General features: G+C 37.0%; 2 protein-coding genes across 2 annotated transcripts in view; one reads left to right on the top strand and one right to left on the bottom strand.

Annotated features, from left to right (window-relative positions):
* The window catches only part of trappc12 (trafficking protein particle complex subunit 12), a 59,967-nt gene extending 49,982 nt beyond the window's left edge, over window positions 1-9,985 (top strand). Inside the window, exons 11-12 of the mRNA XM_061895650.1 lie at window positions 1,678-1,765; window positions 7,534-9,985. Of these exons, the coding sequence (XP_061751634.1) occupies window positions 1,678-1,765; window positions 7,534-7,776 (331 nt within the window). The 3' untranslated portion in view covers window positions 7,777-9,985. The remainder of the gene's footprint in view (window positions 1-1,677; window positions 1,766-7,533) is intronic.
* Window positions 8,079-15,544, bottom strand: part of adi1 (acireductone dioxygenase 1) — an 8,491-nt gene continuing 1,025 nt past the window's right edge. Inside the window, exons 2-4 of the mRNA XM_061895651.1 lie at window positions 14,900-15,019; window positions 11,632-11,811; window positions 8,079-10,426 (exon numbers count right to left, since the gene is read on the bottom strand). Of these exons, the coding sequence (XP_061751635.1) occupies window positions 10,277-10,426; window positions 11,632-11,811; window positions 14,900-15,019 (450 nt within the window). The 3' untranslated portion in view covers window positions 8,079-10,276. The remainder of the gene's footprint in view (window positions 10,427-11,631; window positions 11,812-14,899; window positions 15,020-15,544) is intronic.

Below are 15,544 nucleotides of genomic sequence, written 5' to 3'. Positions count from 1 at the left end.
ATTGTCACTCTATTTATAAATGTATTTATATAGGAGATATGCCGATCAATCGGCCATTGATCAGTATCGGCTGATTTTCATGAAAAAGTGTGTGATCGCCATTGTCGATTGTTTTTTAATGCAGATGATAAACGTCGATCTCTTGTGGCTCAGTCCGGAAATATTGTTAGTCCCCCAGCTGACAAGCGGGTAGCAGCTTATTTGTCTGTGTATGAGTGTAGCATTACGGCAAAACATTTACTATGCTAAACATGGTAAACATCAAGCACAACCTAGGAGCAGGCATGTTAATAGCTAAGCTATTCGCAAAAGTAGCTTTACACAACACCAATAAATAGCTGTAAAGTTAGTAAAGTTCAGTGCAGATCGAACAGCGTTACAGCAGAAAGTAAGCGACTATTAACAATAAATTATCAAGTAAATTAATAGAGTCTAGAGCAGGGCTATTCAACTAACTTGTTTTAAGGGCTACATTTTCGGAAAGCTAGGGACATCTTTCTACACAATTTCCTATATTCCTGAAAACCAGCATTTTCTGCGGTCGACATCTAATTGTTGTCTGTTTATTTTTTCAGCATTACTAAATTTGAACAATGAAGGTATCGGTCAATATTACTCATGGATGACCAAAATTGGCAGCATAAAAACCCAGATCAAAACATCTTAATTTGACATTGATTTTCTCAAAATTTGACAACCTGAGTGTTCATCACAGGAAATACAGCACTATACCCTCACCATTGGTGAAACAATGGCTTTCTACTAGAAAGGGGCCAAACTTTACAAACCAGATGGTAGTAGTGGCTTCATGGTTAGCATGTCGACCTCATCGTCAGGAGATTGAGGGCTCAAATCTCCATGAACACCACTGTGTGGAGATTAGATGTTTTAATAGGCGTGTGTGAGCTATCGCCCAGGATTCTGACCTCCTTTTGCAACCCTAAAATGTGTATGTTAGGTTTATTGGAGAATAAATCGTTCATTCGAGACTAAGTGTAAATGTAAGTATCTGTGGTTGAAAAAAAATACTAGAATAATGAAGTATATGTGGTTGTTTGTGTATATGTGCCTTGTGATGAACTGGTGACGAGACCAGGATGTACTCTGCCTCTTACACAAAATCACCTTAGATAGGGTCCACCTCATCCAGTGAGGGCAAACATTGAAAGTGAATTAATAATTATAACCATGCATTCAACCCTGTAACAGGCATCACAATCTCCATATTGCTTTTAAGTATTAATGATTTCCTTGCGCTTATCTTTGGTCACATGTACAGCACTCAGTGGGCAAACCAAGACTTCCCAATCTATGCCCACCTCACCTGGGGTTACTGAGGCATTCCCAGGACAGCTGTGAGACTTAATCCATCCACTGTGTCCTAGGTCTACCCATGACTTGTGACGTCACAAATGTTCTTCTGAATGAACAAACAAAAATTACTTTAAAATGACCTAAAAATTACTAAATTAATAAACTGTGAGACCCGTTTGTCAAGCTTCCCTGGTACTTACTTATGCAATATTGGTTTTAGTTTAGTTTATAAAGTATTACTTTTTATTTGGTGATCTAAAAATATTTATTTTGTCAATTTCTCCTTGTTAGTACAATTTTTTTAATGATGATTTACTTTTGTGAAATTAATATCAAGCCCTATTTGTTTATGTTGATTTCCAGAGCATTTGTACATCTCAGTCAGAACAACTATGCTGAAGCTCATGCGGCCTTCATTGAAGTTCTAAAGATGGACCCCAAAAACCCTGTGGTAAGTCCTTTCATAGCCACTTTGCAAAAAATAATACACCTCCAAGGTGTATTATTAGGTAGGACTAACTTGGCAGGTGGGAACACTTTTCAATTTTAACCTTTTAGAAAGCCTTTATTTTATTGCTAAATAAACTAGGGATACACATTGCTGCTTACAGCAATATTGACATAGAGTACCGGTATATCACAAAAGGTTATTTGTCATATAAATGATACCAGGTGGTTAATGCAACTGTTATTTCCAGTTGTATTGTTTTTTTCTCAAAACTATCATTAATCGACTTTCTATTTTACTGTTCATAGTTTACTTATTTTGTACATGGTTCGCTCTACACTCCTGTTAAAATGTAATAAGCACTTGTTCTTCTGATAAATTAGATCAGTTTTTGGCAATGCTACAAGTAATGATCTAATACCAAGTAGTTATAGGGGCGGTATTGTTCATACCTATGCTGATTCTTACAGTTCTCAAGATCATTGAATAATTAAATTTTTGACCACACATTTCATTTCCTTATATTATTTACTTAGTTTATTTCCTTATTCCCTTTTATTATAAACAATATTTTGAGCGAAATTAAGTCAATAATGAAACATTAGTTAACAAAAGCAAAAACTACTCTTTTCTCTTAGTCAAATCTTTTGGGTTTTGCCTTTAAAGCCCTCCTGTGTCCGGGGACTAATTTTCTGAGTTTGTAAACAATAACAAAAATGTAATGATCGTAATATCGACCATATACTATTACTGCACTTGGTATCGTTACTCTCGATATTTGTATCGATCCGCCCACTCCTTTTTATGTTCAAAAGCTCCAGCTTAGCATTTAGCATAGCTTCTTGTGTACTCATATGGTATGTAGTGTAGCATGTTAAGCTATTCTTCATCCTCCACTGATGATACTTGTGAGAAACAATGAATTTATCGCAATTGATGCAAGGATTAGTGACTCGCACTGTGGAGGCACGTTAGCCGCTAGCTTGTTAGCTTGAGATCTACATTGCGTTTAAGACGCGATTGTTTACTTGTTGTAGTCAAATTTGCAGAACACAGCTAGAGGGTGTCATGTATTATTACGACATGACGATAGTATTAAAAGCTCCATCATTCGCCAAATGTACAAACCCTGTTTCCAAACGAGTTGGGAAATTGTGTTAGATGTAAATATAAACGGAATACAATGATTTGCAAATCCTTTTCAACCCATATTCAGTTGAATATGCTACAAAGACAACATATTTTATGTTCAAACTGATAAACATTTTTTTTTTTTGCAAATAATCATTAACTTTAGAATTTGATGCCAGCAACACGTGACAAAGAAGTTGGGAAAGGTGGCAATAAATACTGATAAAGTTGAGGAATGCTCATCAAACACTTATTTGGAACATCCCACAGGTGTGCAGGCTAATTGGGAACAGTTGGGTGCCATGATTGGGTATAAAAGCAGCTTCCATGAAATGCTAAGTAATTCACAAACAAGGATGGGGCGAGGGTCACCAATTTGTTAGCAAATTGTCGAACAGTATTAGAACAACACTTCTCAACGAGCTATTGCAAGGGATTTTACCACCTACGGTCCGTAAAATCATCAAAAGGTTCAGACAATCTGGAGAAATCACTGCACGTAAGCAATGATATTACGGACTTTTGATCCCTCAGTCGGTACTGCATCAAAAACCGAAATTAGTGTATAAAAAGGGTATCACCACATGGGCTCAGGAACACTTCATAAAACCACTGTCAGTAACTACAATTGGTTGCTACATCTCTAAATGCAAGTTAAAACTCTACCATGCAAAGCAAAAGCCGTTTATCAACAACACCCAGGAACGCCGCCGGCTTCACTGGGCCCGAGCTCATCTAAGATGGACTGATGCAAAGTGGAAAAGTGTTCTGTGGTCTGACAAGTCCACATTTCAAAGTATATTTGGAAACTGTGGACGTGGTGTCCTCCGCAACAAAGAGAAAAATACCCATCGGATTGTTATAGGTGCAAAGTTCAAAAGCCAGCATCTGTGATGGTATGGGGGTGTATTAGTGCCCAAGGCATGGGTAACTTACACATCTGTGAAGGCACCATTAATGCTGAATGGTCCATACAGGTTTTGGAGCAACATATGTTGTCATCCAAGTAACGTTATCATGGACGCCCCTGCTTATTTCAGCAAAACAATGCCAAGCCACGTGTTACAACAGCGTGGCTTCGTAGTAAAAGAGTACGGGTACTTTCCTGGCCCGCCTGCAGTCCAGACATATCTCCCATCGAAAATGTGTGCTGCATTATGAAGCGTAAAATACGACAACAAGACCCCGGACTGTTGAACAACTTAAGCTGTACATCAAGCGAGAATGGTAAATAATTCTACTTTCAAAGCTTCAACAATTAGTTTCCTCAGTTCCCAAACGTTTATTGAGTGTTGTTAAAAGAAAAGGTGATGTAACACAGTGGTGAACATGCCCTTTCCCAACTACTTTGGCACGTGTTGCAGCCATGAAATTCTAAGTTAATTATTATTTTCAAAAAAAAAATAAGTTTATGAGTTTGAACATCAAATATGTTGTCTTTGCAGTACATTCAATTGAATATGAGTTAAAAAGGATTTTCAAATCATTGTATTCCGTTTATATTTACCTCTAACACAATTTCCCAACTCATATGGAAACGGAGTTTGTATAATGCATATTGTGCAACCCTAATTTAAATTTACATGATTTCATAAAATAAGAACAATTTCTTTAATATTACTTGTATTCCAACACGTGACTTTTTCCCGAAAGTGAAAGCCAGTGGTGTTCAACCGAGCCAAGATGCAAGCAGCGTGCAAACTATTTGATTACAAAAGACGCTTAAATCTTCCTACAAAAAGCAGATACGAGCAAGAAATCTATGCAATGGAATAGATTCCTATAATTTATCAAAAAAATATTTGTCAAGTGATATCGGCGGTTGCGTTCCTAGACATGGAATTATTCAAACATCATCCTACACAACAAACCAGATGGAAACTTGGAAGCATGGAAGTCTACAATTTTTTTGTGTGTGGCTGGGTAAAGGAAATTGGTATCAAGACTTTACTAGATAAATATGCATCGTTTTTGCTTGGGTATAAAGAAAAAATAAAAATAAAAAATATTTATTTATATATATATATATATATATATATATATATATATATATATATATATATATATATATATATATATATACAGCAAATACAGTGAAAAAAATAGGTATTTGATCACCCTACTATTTTGCAAGTTTTCCCACTTAGAAATCATGGAGGGGTCTGAAATTTTCACGCTAGGTGCAGGTCAATTGTATGAGAGATAACCTAAAAAGAAAAATGCAAAAATCATAATCTATGATTTTTTAACAATTAATTCGTCTGATACAGCTGAAAATAAGTATTTGAACACCAACATTAATACTGGGTAGAATAGCCTTTGTTTGCAATTACAGAGGTCAAACGTTTCCTGTAATTCTTCACCAGGTTTGCACAGACTGCAGGAGGAATTTTGGCCCACTCCTCCACACAGATCTTCTCTAGATCAGTCAGGTTTCTGGGCTGTCGCTGAGTAACACAGACTTTCAGCTCCCTCCAAAGATTTTCAATTGGATTTAGGTCTGGAGACTGGCTAGGCCACTCCGGAACCTTGATATAGTTCTTACAAAGCCACTTCTTGGTTTTCCTGGCTGTGTGCTTTGGGTCATTGTCATGTTGGAAGATCCAGCCATGACTCATCTTCAATGATTTGACTGATGGAAGGAGGTTTTCGGACAAAATCTCACAATACATGGCTGTAGTCCTCCTCTCCTTAATACAGTACAGTCGTCCTGTCCCATGAGCAGAAAAACACCCCCAAACCATGATGCTACCACCCCCATACTTCACAGTAGGGATGGTGTTCTTGGGGTGGTACGCATCATTCTTCTTCCTCCAAACACACATAGTGAAATTCTGACCAAAAAGGTCAATTTTGGTCTCATCTGTCCACAAAACTTTCTCCCATGACTCCTCTGGATCATCTAAATGTCATTGGCAAACTTAAGACGGGCCTTAACATGTGCTGGTTTAAGCAGGGGAACCTTCCGTGCCATGCATGATTTCAAACCATGACGTCTTGGTGTATTACCAACAGTGACCATGGAAACAGTGGTCCCAGCTATTTTCAGGTCATAGACCAAGTCCTGCCGTGTAGTCCTGGGCTGATTCCTCACCTTTCTTAGCATCATTGAGACCCCACGAGGTGATATCTCGCATGGGGCTCCACTCCGATTGAGATTGAGCGTCATGTTTAGCTTCTTCCATTTTCTAATGATTGCTCCAACAGTGGACCTTTTTTCACCAAGCTGCTTGGCAATTTCTCCGTAGCCCTTTCCATCCTTGTGGAGTTGTACAATTTTGTTTCTGGTGTCTTTGGACAGCTCTTTGCTCTTAGCCATGCTGTATGTTTGGGTTTTACTGATTGTATGGGGTGGACAGGTGTCTATGCAGCTAACGACCTCACACAGGTGCATCTGATTCAGGATAATACAGTGGAGTGGAGGAGGACTTTTAAAGCCGGACTAACAGGTCTTTGAGGGTCAGAATTCTAGCTGATAGACAGGTGTTCAAATACTTATTTTCAGCTGTATCACACAAGTAAATTGTTAAAACTCAAAGATTTTGATTTCTGGATTTTTATAGGTTATTTATAGGTTTTATAGGTTGTCTCTCATACAGTTGACATGCACCTACTGTGAAAATTTCAGACCCCGCATGATTTCTAAGTGGGAGAACTTTCAAAATAGCAGGTTGTTCAAATACTTATTTTCTTGACTGTATATATATATATATATATATATATATATATATATATATATATATATATATATATATATATATGTATATATATATATATATATTTTTTTTTTTTTTTTTTTACATACCTTGTTTTCAAACCATGCCTGTAAAACAGCTGATCAATCATATCAGAAAAGTCATTGATGTCTTTATTCATCCTATTTGAGATTAATTTCATGAATTAACTTCACGTTTGCTGCTGCTATGTTTGTTGCTGTTGCACGAGTAGCGTGTTTTTCCCCCATCTTTATCAAAATATAACTATAGATGTCAACATTGTGTATGTGCTGAAAGATTCGTTTATGAGTGTTTCCATTGGTAAAAGCTCAACTCTTTTAGTTTTTTCTCACATTTGCTTTCTTTCATTTAGACTTGCCGAGTTGGAGATTTTGGAAACACTCACAGCAAACATGTTTCAGAAATACAAATAATATCAATATAATACTTAAAAGGGAAATAATAAACCTTAAAAGTATATCAAACAAACCTTTAACAAAGTTATCACTGCACACGTGTGCATTGTTCAACTGTGCTCCCTTGGATTGTAGTGTGAGCTGCATGCTTTTCTCATCGTTGTTTTGTAAAATATTGCACTCTTCCGCCCTTTTTAATTACCTCTCGTGGAACATGAAAGAAACTTTTACCTTTTTTGCGATTTCAACCAATTCATACAGCCCAAAAAATAAGCATAGGGCATTTTTTTCTCTTTGAGAAAAGCTAAGTGGCACCTAGTACTCATTGAGAACAGAGCTAGCTTGACCACCACCCATATATAGTGGGCAGGACGTGAGCCGGACGTGACGTCCGTAAAATCCAGGTACTGGTTACCATATATACTGAATCTTTACTGAAGTGTCATGATTGTCTTTTTTTCCGGGGAAAATAAACAACATTTTAATGCACAACTCAATTCCTAACAAGGCTAACAACAATGCAGCGGTGTGCCTGCTCTACCTGGGCCGGCTCAAGGAGTCTCTGGGCAAGCTGGAAGGCCTGGTTCAACAGGACCCAGCACTCTACCTCCATGAGAGTGTGCTCTTCAACCTGACCACTATGTACGAGCTGGAATCATCGCGCAGCACCCAGAAAAAGCAGGCACTTTTGGAGGCCGTGGCCTGTCGAGAAGGTGACAGCTTTAACACTCAGTGCCTCAAACTGGCCTGACAAGTAAGACGAGGACTGGAGGGGGGAAACAGTATCACACCTTCTACTGGTAAAATTATGTTCTTTGCTTGAATTGGTTTCTCAAAAGTGGTTTACTCTTGACAGTACATCATCTATAATAATTACATTTGTTAACTTCAGTCTGTCAGGAATGTGTTCACATTTTTGGAAATACACACATTTATATGTGAAGAGTTACCATAAATGGCAGTTTAGTTTGGCTCTGTCCACACAACACAACATCATTATTAACAACAATACTGAACTTCTTGAACAAGACTACCCAAATTACTCCATAATGCTTAAGAAATACACAATTTTTTTTTTATTAAATCAACAAGGTAGTCAGGAAAATGGTTCATTACGGAACTGTACAATCTTTCACTTTTTGTTTGATCATTTTGCTTTATAATAGCGTTAGCATATTTGATTGTTAAATGTGTGGCTGTTTTAACTGTCATGTTATAGGCTGCTAGCAAGATTAACAGTTCTCTCAGTCAGGCAGGAAGTCACAATATTGCAATGATGATACTTTACGTGTTAGGATGCATACATTGGGGCAGCTATTTTTCCAGCATACTCTTGATACCAAGATAATTACCTCTGCTAGGTAATCATTTACAGTGGAAGTACTGTCTGTCAAACATCACAGATACATTGCACTACGCCTGCAGTGGTGATTTTAAAGAGAGGACTTGACACGGGCATTATGCTAAGAGCCATTCTCCAAGACTAATAAGCATGCACAAGTCCATACAAAGCTTCTCCATGTAAGCAGACACCTGTAATATGGGATTTACGGTCTGATCCCCCTTTTTCTTGCTGGGGTTTAAGTCAGACAATATTCACTGCTATTGCATTGCAACTTGTCCAAAACATAAGTTAATATCAAATTTAGTTGAGCTTTGTCTGAGATCATAAATGTCAAGTGTTTCCATATTGTGTTGATTGTAACAGATTATGTCTTAACCTTAATAAAAGAAACATTTTAATTAAAAACATGTTTTATGTAAAAAAAAATTCTCGAAAGCAATGATGAAGCAGTCCATATAATTATTAGACGAATACATTGTTACAATGAAATATCAGTGGAAACACTGGGTGTTGGTTGCATTCATTTCTTTACTATGAAGCTGTATGCTGTGTAGTGCTGGAAAATATCTAGTTACTGTAGCTGTTATAAATTCCCTTTGTCAGTGATGAATATAGAAGATAAAGATCCCTATGTAATATGTTAATTGTTGAATATAATTGATAATATTATTGTTGACATAAACAAGTTAATTTAGCCATGCACCTTTAAGTTGGGTCTGTTTTAGTCAGGCAGTTTACCGGGCAGCTATGTTTATGTTTCCAGGGTAATTGAGTCAGCGTGTTTAACAGTGTGTATGTGAGGCGTACTTACCTGCTGATGAAAAAGTTACACAGAAAGAAGTTGAAACGTAAAAACGGTGTCATTATTCCCTACGCTCACGGGTGAAGAGTACCAGCACAACAACAACATCAGTTTATCCACATGGTTCTTTTATAATAGCAATTTTAAAATATTTGAGATATTTATTTGACCACAGCACAAGTTATTTTTTTGCATTTCCCACAAATCATCAAAATGTATTGACTGCTAAGTAGGTCAACACTTTGTCTAAGATTTAAAATTATTCATGTGTGGTTACTGCATTGTGTTTACCTTATTTTTCCAACTATAAACCGCATCTGTATATAACCCGCACCTACTACATTTTAGAAGAATTTATTTTATTTTATATTAGCCACACCGGACTTTAGGCCACATATAATGAAGTGAAGTGAATTATATTTATATAGCGCTTTTCTCTAGTGACTCAGCACTTTACATGGTGAAACCCAATATCTAAGTTACATTTAAACCAGTGTGGGTGGCACTGGGAGCATGTGGGTAAAGTGTCTTGCCCAAGGACACAACAGCAGTGACTAGGATGGCGGAAGCTGGGATCGAACTGTAACCTTCAAGTTGCTGGCACGGCCGCTCTACCAACCGAGTATATATCCATATATAAAGTGTGTGTGTGAGTGTATATATATATATATTTTTTTTTTTTTACATACCTGAATTGTTTCCAAACCATGCCTGTAAAGCAGCTGATCAACCATAACAGAAAAGCTATTGATGTCTTTATTCATCCTATTTGAGATTAATAAAATGTTCTCCTTTTTTAATAAGATTTTAAAATGTGTATCAGGATTCTTCTTCCTTGTACTTTGTATATACTTTGAGTTTGAACAGTTTTGTAAAGTGGATTATTGTAGTAAATAGTTTCATTTATTTGCTTAATCCATTCCATAATTTAGATTTAAACAATCCATGGATAAGCCGCACCTTTGTATAAACCGAAGGGTTCAAAGCTTGGGGAAAAAAGCAGCAGCCAGAAAATACGGTAATCACCAGAGAGAATTTGAAGCTTTTTGCAATTGTGCAATTATGGAACCTTGATAAATATTCCAAACTGGAGCAACTAAGCAACTAGTGGTTGATCATGTGGCGCTCTGCTCCGTTACAGCTGCTCTGCAGAGAAGCCACATACTTCTTTCGACTCTCAAGGTCATCCGCTGGTCGGTTGTGGCATGTCCAAATCGGCTTCCCCCCAAACAGCCTCATGGCCTTTGTGTAGTTCTGTGAAGAGATGTGTAAAAAAAAAAACTATAACTGCTATTTGTCTCATCACATGTACCGCGGTTTACTGTGCATTTGACACTGTAAAATAACTATAATAGGGTTCAAGCAGGTTATACTCTTCTAGGAATGTCAAAAATAGCATGCTACCTCATGTGATTAATCACAAAAAAATGATTGCATTGATCATGTATTAACGCCGATTTGATATGCATTTTTATACAATTTAATTTGACCCAACATGCTCTTTTACCTTAACCGCAGATAGTTACCGGAAAGGCAGCCCAAGTTGGGATATGGTCAGTGACCGAAGAATAATTTGTGGTTAATCTGATTCAAAAATATGTAAAATTCGGCAGTACTCTTTTTCTATTGTAATATTGAACATTTACTATTTTGAAAGATTTCTCACTAGGGGAAAAACATGAAATTACACAAGCCGCAAAAGAATCTTGTTTTCCGAATCAGAATCAGAAATACTTTATTAATCCCCGAGGGGAAATTAAAATCCACATATGTTTTAGCTCAGTTACATTACATTAATAAAACTTTGAATAACTGTTGTGTTTTACATCAAATGCTCCAAGTACTCAAATAAGTGTCACCATTTTTCCCCTCAGGAAAAAAGGTGGTACCTTTTAAATATGATGCCAACGTGTAGAAGGAAATGCAAGAAGCAGATGAACGTATTTTTTTGTAGATTTTTTCAACACAAAGTATGAGTTGTAGATACCAACATGTTTATGTCCGGGCCAAACGTTTTTATTCCCTTTGTTTGGGTTAAAATAAGTTATGAAAATGTAATAGCTCTCAGGGGATATTTATTTTATAAAAAGTATCTCTCCAAATAAAAAAATGTTGAAGACCCCTAGTTTGAATGGTGTTATCATATTCACCAAGCCGATTAATAACTCGGGCATTTAGTAGTACGCCAAATAATCAATTAAATATTCAAACACAGTGTTACTGTTCAAACTGTGTGTGATGTTACAGTGGCCAAATTTTTTTACGTATTGTTAAATAAATGGTAGCCTTGTTTTTAATGAATTTTCAGGCGTACTACATTTACTGAATTTTAACGTTGGTCATTATGTTGGTACTTGGAGAGCCAAATATTTTCTAAGGTAGTACTTGGTTTAAAAAGTTTGAGAGCAAATTAATCCAGCAATCATTATCTTATTTTTCCAAGTATAATTCAAACTTACGGTCTCGTCCAATGTGAAGCGGTGGTATATGCCAGCTGGCAGCGTAATCATGTCACCTTTGCCCACAGCGATTCTTATCCAGCGGTCCTCCTTGTCCCGGACGTCGAAATATGCCTGGCCATCAAGGATGTAGCGAACCTCATCGTCCAAATGTAGGTGTTCCGTATAGAACGTCTTTAACTGAGAGACATCGAAACGTTCACTCAAAAGATATGTTTGTGAATACATGACTTTTTTGAAATGCATGAACAGCAGACCTTGGTATTCCTCCGTCCCACTTTTGTTGTGAATCGGTGTGACTGACATTTTTGCAGTAAGTTTCGCCGGTTTACGGTCACTGAATTCACGCAAATTGAAAAAAAAAAAGTTTATTTTGTTTACAAACACAAAAATGTAATTGGAAAAACAAAGTGTTTTTTGGGTTTTTTTTACAGCATCAATGAGCTAGATATGCGTTAATTATTTTTCACAACAAAAATTAAAATCATTACTCAGCAAAAACAAAGACATTGACCAAAAACTGATGTATTTTTTTTAGATTCTGACACTAGAAAACAGTTATCCATCCATCCATCCATTTCCTACCGCTTGTCCCTTGGGGGTCGCTGGAGCCTATCTCAGCTGCATTCGGGTGGAAGGTGGAGTACACCCTGGACAAGTCGCCACCTCATCGCAGGCAGACAAGATTCACATATGAAAAGTAAAATGAAAATTTTACTATTTTTAGATTTAGTTTTTGCGTTTCAACGGAAAAAAAATAAAATATTTTTCCCCTAAATGTTTAAATTACATTAAAATAAACCAAATTGTATTTGTTTTTTGATCCCTATTCATAAAACTAAAATAAATAAAGATATACTGACCGTTTACGGAGAGTATTTTATCATACAGTCAAACAATGCCTGTAACAAACAAGTTCATGGGACTTGAATGCTCAAACCAAGAATACCACGTTAGTGACTCGGTCAGTCTTTGCTGTTTTTATAGATGAGAGTACCGTTGCAAAAAAATCTATCATGGAGGCCATGATAGATAGGCCAATGTTGTAAGTGTCAGGACTTTGATTAAAAAAAATAGAGGCACAAGAAGCATGACTGAATTCAAGAAATATTAACTTTCTCATCATCGCCTTAGCCAACAAAAGCCTTCAATAAAAAGGTAAAAGTAGTGTTTATCCCTTTTCAATTGTCATTTATATAGATATATATTGTATGTTTTGCGTGTAAAACCATCAGGTTCTCATAGTCATCATTGTCACCGATGTCCCACTGGGTGTGAGTTTTCCTTGCCCTTATGTGGGCCTACCGAAGATGTCGTAGTGGTTTGTGCAGCCCTTTGGGACACTAGTGATTTAGGGCTATATAAGTAAACATTGATTGATTGATTGATTAGTCTGTATAAAATATGTTTAGTTTTAATATCTGGAACAGCAAATGCATGTACATTATTTATCAGACAAAGTGCTTTGGCTTTTGGAACATATTACTAATGAAAGCAGGAGGAAGTTGGTAGAGTGGCTGTGTCAGCAACTAGAGGGTTGCAGGTTCGATTCCCGCTTTCGCCATCCTAGTCACTGCTGTTGTGTCCTTGGGCAAGACACTTTACCCATGTTGTAAGCATTTCACCAATCTTTTGCACTTTGCAAATTATACGTCATTTCCATTGTGCGCAAGCAATTTGCATATCGCAAGATGAGATTTAAGACGAGATTTTGTGGATGGTTTAGTTAGTAACCCTACATTATTATATTTTATAAATAGTCAGCCAAGTTGTGGTAGTAGTTTAGTCAGTAGATTAGTCATGGATGTACACTGTATAGTGGTTAGGGTTAGAGTTGGACTGATTTGAGGGCAATACTCAGTTATATTGTCCCGACTACAAATGAATAGATTTACATAAGTATTTAAAGGCCTACTGAAACCCATTACTACCCACCACGCAGTCTGATAGTTTATATATCAATGATGAAATATTAACATTGCAACACATGCCAATACAGCCTTTTTAGTTTAATAAATTACAATTTTAAATTTCCCGGGAGTTTCGTCTTGAAAACGTCGTGTAATGATGATGTGTATGCAAGACGTTACGGGTTTTAAGTAAATATGAGCGCTACGCACACACACCAATAATAATTTGTTCAATTAATATTGGAGAAGTCACAGTAGAAAGATGGAGTTGGGAAGCTTTAGCCTTTAGCCACACAAACACACGGTGATTCCTTGTTTAAAATTCCTGGAGGTGAAACTTTACTATGGATCAGAGCACGGTCAAGCCAACATGAATCACGACGGAATGTCAACCAGCAGGTTTCGGTGAGAAAATTGTGGTAAAAAGTCGCTTCTTACCGGAGAAAAGCTGAGCTAGTACCGTCCATAAAGCTGCCGTCGACTCCCCTGAGACATTGGCGTCAAGACACCCGTGGACGTACACCTCCGACTATCAGGTACTATTTAACTCACTAAAACACTAGCAACACAAAAGAAATATAAGGGATTTCCCAGAATTATCCTAGTAAATGTCTCTAAAAACATCGGAATCCGTCCCAATGCAATCGCGATTAGTTTTTTTTAACTTATTTTTTTTAATCTTTTTTTTTTTTCTAATCCGTCGCTATCAATATCCTCAAACGTGAATCTTTCATCCTCGCTCAAATTAATGGGGAAATTCTCGTTTTCTCGGTCCGAATAGATATTTTTGTTGGAGGCTCCCATTAAAAATAATGTGAGGATGTGAGGAGCCTCCACACGTGTGACATCCTCGTCTGCGACTTCCGGTAGAGGCAGGGCTTTTCTCTTAACACTGAAAGTTGCGAACTTTATCGTGGATGTTCTCCACTAAATCCTTTCTGCAAAAATATGGCAATATCGCAAAATGATCAAGTATGACACATAGAATGGACCTGCTATCCCTGTTTAAATAAAAAATCTCATTTCAGTAGGCCTTTAATAAATTATTTTGACACCAAAAACATGTATTTTCGCCCATTGATTTCCAAAATGTGCAACACACATTATTCAAATATATAGCTGGAAGCAATTTGCAAAAAGATTGCGCATTATACAAAATTGCAAAATGCGGTTGCGCATTTTGAAAATTGCTAACATTGGTATTGTGCTTACAACACCCACCTGCTCCCAGTGCCACCCACACTGGTTTAAATGTAACTTAGATATTGGGTTTCACTATGTAAAGCGCTTTGAGTCACTAGAGAAAAGCGCTATATAAATATAATTAACTTTGTGTAAACCCAGCAACTTGTAATTACCATCTCCTCATAATTCGGCAGTGTATTCTTCTCCACGGTGACGATGTCCATGGAAGAGTAGCCTTGCTCTTCCCTGATCAGCTGCAACTGTGGGTCATCCTCATAGATGTCTGCATTCAGCTGCAACCACAACACAAAGTGACATTCAACAAACAGCAATACAAGAAAAAAAAAGTTTTATTTGCAGACACTTGCTGGTTTGATTGATTGATTGATTGATTGATTGATTGAAACTTGTATTAGTAGATTGCACAGTACAGTCCATATCCCGTACAATTGACCACTAAAGGCCTACTGAAACCCACTACTACCCACCACGCAGTCTGATAGTTTATATATCAATGATGAAATATTAACATTGCAACACATGCCCATACGGCCTTTTTAGTTGACTAAATTACAATTTTAAATTTCCCGGGAGTTTCGTCTTGGAAACGTCGTGTAATGATGACGTGTACGCAAGACGTTACGGGTTTTTAGAAAGTATGAACGCTGCACACACACACAGCTAAATCTCGTCTGCTTTAACGGCATAATTATAAAGTTTTTTGGACATCTGTGTTGCTGAATCTTTTGCAATTTGTTCGATTAATAATGGAGAAGTCAAAGTAGAAAGATGGAGGTGGGAAGCTTTAGCCTTTGGCC

Source organism: Nerophis ophidion, linkage group LG03 (assembly GCF_033978795.1).
Source record: "Nerophis ophidion isolate RoL-2023_Sa linkage group LG03, RoL_Noph_v1.0, whole genome shotgun sequence".
NCBI classification, from domain to species: Eukaryota; Metazoa; Chordata; class Actinopteri; order Syngnathiformes; family Syngnathidae; genus Nerophis; species Nerophis ophidion.
This window is presented reverse-complemented; position numbering and strand designations above follow the sequence as displayed.